We start from the raw sequence: 5,760 nt of genomic DNA on the forward strand, positions 1-5,760 counted from the left end.
TTTGTCTGTTTTTTGGCTTTGTTGTTGTGTGTATTTAAATATGTAAATTATTTTTATGAATTACTGTGTGTACGAGAGTTTTATTTTATGTTGGACTTATTGTCATCCCCTCCTTAGGGTCATTGTAGAATTCTATTGTTAGTCTAATTTAAGTCCATTTGATAAGCTCTTTAATTTTATTATTCTTGTGATTAGGGGTTAAATTAATTTGGAAATTATGTTGATATCTCTGCGGTTGGTTTATTCTATTTGGGCTTATTGTGGGGTATGTATAATGCAAAAGTATTAGAACCATCTTTTTCAGACGCTTGTCAATCTTAAGATGAAAAAATCAGCAGTTTGTTATAGCTAACTTAATCTAAAAATCGCCAATCTTGAATGACGTAAAATATTGCTCAAGGGTAAGCACCACCATGTCCGGTTATCAGTTGCTACCAGTTGGTATTTGGTCCTCATATTCCAATCTATTGAAATCCCGAACAACAGTAATGACAAGGAGGTATGTGCCCTAATTTTTAATTTCAAGTTCCTGCGAGATTACATTAACCAAATCCGAATGCATAAGAACCCGGAAGTTTTTCTCTCAATGAAGAACAAACGGTGAATCTCTCAGAGTAAATTCAATTCTCCAGAAATGTAGAAAATTGAAATGGGCATTTTTAATCATCTAGCATAATTTGGAATCTTGGACCAGGTATAGACTGGTCTTGATCATAAATGGAAAAAAGACAATTCAAACTAGATGGAATGATTTCAGATGTTTCATTTATCTTTTCTCTTGGAAACAATGAAAGTGATCATTGATCTGCAAATAGGTATCAATCTTGGTGACCAATAGGGTTGTTTATTACGCATATTGTCGATTAATCGTGGTTTGAATAATCAAGGTTTTCAAGATTTCTATCAAAAATGGATATTTTTTTAAGGAAAACGTGAGTGATCGCAAATAATCTATCCCCTTTTTCAATTTCATATTTTGAGTGTCTAAAGTCATTATTGTTAAATTTATTTCCAATACACTTTATTATAAATCTTTATTTATTTAAAATACATATAAATTAATCTTAATTACAACTTAAAAAATATAAACTAACACTATAGAATAATCACAGTTTTCTTCTTTAACAATAAACGATAATATAAACAAATTAGACTCTTTTTTCCTCATTCAGCTTAAAATGATCTTAATAAGTTTAACAATGACACTACACCACCGACCATTAAGCTGTGGTTATAATAGTCTCTTGCGGCTGAATTATTACCATCTCCTAAAGGAGAAGATGTAGAATTATTATTTGAGTTTTGTCCACCATTATTATTATTCTCATCATTATCATCATCAGGCATATAGTCATGGCAAGTGGGAAAATTTTTAGGAACTGGTACCATTTCATCATTGTCACCAACTTTAAGTACCAAGGCCATACCTATTTCTGCATGAAATTCTATGTGACAATGGAATAGCCAAAAACCAGGGTTATGAGCTTCGAAACGTATTATGGTATAACCACCATCGGGTATGGTAACCGTATCCTTGACTGGAGGTCTGACTAGATTACGTTTGAGCAGATTATAGCGATCAAGTTGTTTAATCTGAAATATAGAGAAATTATTATTAAATTACTCTTAAACTATTAAGAGAAAATGTTGAAAGACTTACCATTTCCACTGTAACATTAGCACCCAATCTCTCTAAGCCTACCACACGAAAAGCATTACCATGCAAATGGAAAGGATGATTGGCATCGTATGTAAAACCTTCGTCTATGACAATCAACTCCACTATTGAATTTAGTGGCACTTGTAATACATGATGACATTTACAAAACTCCTTACGGCAGTCTATGCCCTTTTGCTCTAAACTCGTTTCATTGCAGAACATGGAATCATCCACTTCATTACGTGCTGGCAATAAAGCCACAGAGGGGAATTTCAGGGATATGTGATTAAGTTGTGGTGTAAAAACTCTACTTGTATTTGACATGTTGGCATCCATGCCATAATATTCACTAGGATGAAATTCAGGATGATCTTTACGATAGAAATCATAATAAACAAAGAATTTATAATCAGCAACTGGTTTTAAAGCATCCCGATCAATGCCAGGGACTTTGTCATAAATAGGCAAAGCATTTATTTCGGCTATAGTTAGAGAGTCGACATGTCCAGGTCCCTGATTCATGGCATTTAATTCAATACCTTTAGGCTCATGATGATAACCTAAATCTTCTTTGGGTTCTTCATTTGGAGCACCATCATAATGCAATATGGCTACTTGGAAGGCAGAAGTAAATCTTTCATCACAATCCATTAAACCTTTTAAACGTATCCAATAGTTTCCAACAGGTTGATCGGCATTAACCACAAAGTCAAAACGTTCCCCGGCATAGGTAACAATAGAGCCAACATCAACCGCCTCAAAATCGAAACCATCGGAATTGAAGGCAGTTAAGGTATGATTATCTATAGAAATCTTGATCGGACAGTTAAGGAACTCTGCATTGATTAATCGAAAACGATAACGGAATCCACGTTTGACATTATAAGTCTGTAGTGGTATAAAATGTAAAGGAATTTCCCCATCTATAGCACGTTTGGTTCTCTCTAAACTAATAGAATCGGCTGGATTTTCGTCAGATTTTAATAAACTTTCTTCTGTTTCCTTGTTATCAGTAGTAGTTTCCTTTATGCTTTCTGTACTACTTCGATACTGATCCAATTGAGCAAGTCTGGCCAATCTTGAAATCTCATTTTGTTGTATACGCATATTGCTTAAAGTAGTATCATCTAAAGGATGTAAAAATACAACATCATCTTCTTCCTCCGTAGTAGCTGGAGTAGCTTCATCATTTGGATAAGCAGAAGAAGATTTTTCAGTATAAACTAAACCAGTATAGGGAGTACGTTCTGAGGTAGTTGTTGTACTAGTAGTACTAGTCATTATTTTAGGTTGGTTTGTTGTGGACTTAGATTCTTCATTTGGTACATTTGATCTGGCTTGTTGTTTCTCTTCTTTTTTAATTTTTTCCCAAATGGCTTTATAGTAGCGTCCTTTACCATTAATCAGTAAATTTAAAGGTTTATTATCACCATTCGAATGATGATGAGAAGCAAACATACTAATGCCGGGAACATGTACCCAATCTTGTACGATCATTTTATGTTCGGTCAAATCAAAATCATACAAATGTCCATGAGGTTCTTCTAATTTAGGTTTCTTAACGATTAAAGCTCCAAATACACCATCACCTCTCTGCATGCCCGTGTGGGAATGCCAAAAATGTGTGCCGGAATTTTCCGCCTTAAAGGTGTAACGAAAAGTGGAGTGTGGTGAAATGGGACACTGTGTAATATGCGGCACACCATCCATATAAGGATTCTCTTTCATATGCATTCCATGCCAATGTATGGTGGTACTCTCACCCAATAAATGATTTTTAACATCTACCACTATAACATCGTTTTGACAAACTTCTATAGTGGGACCAGGCATCATACGATTAACTACCGTTATGGAGCGTGTTATGCCATCTCCAGTTATACAATGAGGTCTTTGACAATCCGTTATATTATTGGGACATTCATAACAAGCCTTCGACAATGTCTCATACCATTCCACCACAAAGGTATAGAAACAACGTTTGGGCTCTCCATTTGCTTGACAATCTCTATTGCAGGGATGATTTGTATAAAACTCCTCGGTCCATATATCATCTGTTTCTATATTCAGATCATCATTACGATATAGATTTCTTGCTACACTAGATGAATTGCAATATTGACAACAAGTTTCTGTATAAATTAAATCATTTGGACAGTTTTTGGGTAAAGGTGGACAGGATTTTTTATATGTATTTATCATGGGCTGACCATTTGGCAAGAGAGAACATTCATTTAAAGTACAGTCATCTGCATTGTGCCAAGTTTGTCCCACATTGTAGACTTGATCTTTAAAACGACATTTTGTTCGCACACATTCGCCACAACAGGAACCCTCTTTGGGGCGAACTTCCGAATCCTAGAAGAGATTAGGGGAATTAGTTTGTGGTAGATATATTGGATTATTTTAAAGTATCTGAATATTCGTTTAGGGAATATGAGAAAATTCTTGCCAAAAGCCGAATTTGTACCTTTGGATTTTTAGGAGTACTATCGTTATTATCCTTTTTAAATTCACAAGTTTTAGAAAACGGAAACTTTATCAAAGATCCAGTTCTTTGTTTGGATTAGTTTCCAAAATTTCATTCTGTTAATAAAGAAATGGATACTTACTATATCACAATAGAAATCTCCACAATTATCTTTCCGTATCACTTCTTGTGGTTCTCCTTGTTTATTCAAATCACAGGAATGCAAAGCACAGGCATCGTTTGGAGAAACCCATATTGATCCTATACTTTTGTACACAGTTATATTGTTAATTTCAACCACACAATGATCTGTAGGATTTTTTTCTGGAAAATAAAAGGAGTTTAAATTAGTTTGAGTCTATGTTTTAGAATAAATGCACGAGGTTCATTAAGGGAACTAGTGACACTATTTCAAAATTTAATTATCGATAAGCTAATGAATCCACAGAGACAATTTGTTCAATATTTTGTCGAAAATTCTTAAGTTTTTATGACTAAAAAAAAGATATAAACTTGGTCACATACTAATTTATCGGTGTGGGATAGTAAAATAAATGATGGGAGGGAAGTGTTTGTAGTCATTTGATTAAAACCCTTTTACTTTGAAAGTGGCGGGGAATACTTCTGCAGGAAGTTTGTTCCAATTCTAATTTCTAAATCTAGAAAAATCAGAAAATATCGCTATGACAATGTTTTTATAGTAGAAAGAAATCTGCAAAATTGGATTAAAATGGGATCATTTTCAGTTTTTCCATACCGGGTCACCTAGCGGGATTGGGACCTTTTGGACGTCCCAAATATCTACAAAATAACACTTCTTTCCGAGGCATGTGAAATTTAATTCAAATCGGACTAACCGTTTAGTTTAGATTGACCGGAGCATGTATACTACATCAAATCCGAAGAAATACACCTAGGCCACTATCGGGCCTGTTGTGCGCTCCTTTTCATGAAAAAATTCGCTGAATGTATTATTTTTCAATGTTCAGAAACTCAGTTTCCTGAGCGTAATTCCTAAGAATTTTCCAATCAGTGTTAGTCAGGAATGTTATTTGCGGAATAATATCACTTCCAAGATGCTTGGATCTAACTTCGACGAATGCCTGGCAGTGGGAAAGAAAGTGTTCCAGAGTTTTACTGTCCTCTCCATATGCTCAACATTCGTCTGAATCCGCACGTCCAATTTTGTATAGATGTGCTCGTAGTCCTGTGTGTCCACTCAGAATCGAAGTTGCTCATTTTGAGGAGATTTCTCGTCTTGTTCTCATCAGGGTCACACCATAGGATCTTTGTGGTTCTACCCACCGTTCCATTATTCCAAAAGGGCTTATGGTATTCTTCATCCATATTTTTAATTTAGCTACCTCGAGCTCCCTTCCCTTTAAAGCTATTACATTCGCCCTTTCGTTACCGACTACTCCCGAGTGGCCTGGTACCCATATGATGCAAACTTTACCTCTGGTTGTCTTACAATCCAATGCGGTCTTCGATTTTATTCTATCACATGTCGGTAAATATATTGAGTCCTGTGGGCGCCATATTTATTCTAATCCAATTTACACATCCGTTATTGCTCGGACTTCTGCCTGGAAGCTTGTGTTATGATTAGGAGCCATCCGTTTAACAACGG

At 35.2% G+C, this 5,760-nt stretch overlaps 1 protein-coding gene across 2 annotated transcripts in view; it reads right to left on the reverse strand.

The window, feature by feature from the left end:
• Nucleotides 1–1,017: 1,017 nt before the first annotated feature.
• Nucleotides 1,018–5,760, reverse strand: part of LOC119604684 — a 25,510-nt gene continuing 20,767 nt past the window's right edge. For both annotated transcript variants that reach the window (XM_037957461.1, XM_037957460.1), the window contains 3 exons: nucleotides 4,273–4,454; nucleotides 1,661–4,018; nucleotides 1,018–1,593 (listed from right to left, as the gene is read on the reverse strand). In XM_037957461.1, the coding sequence (XP_037813389.1) occupies nucleotides 1,174–1,593; nucleotides 1,661–4,018; nucleotides 4,273–4,454 (2,960 nt within the window). In that variant the 3' untranslated portion in view covers nucleotides 1,018–1,173. The remainder of the gene's footprint in view (nucleotides 1,594–1,660; nucleotides 4,019–4,272; nucleotides 4,455–5,760) is intronic.

This window comes from Lucilia sericata, unplaced genomic scaffold, assembly GCF_015586225.1.
Source record: "Lucilia sericata isolate MDLA Ls3-8-SP2 unplaced genomic scaffold, ASM1558622v1 Contig000418F_arrow, whole genome shotgun sequence".
Taxonomy (NCBI): Eukaryota; Metazoa; Arthropoda; class Insecta; order Diptera; family Calliphoridae; genus Lucilia; species Lucilia sericata.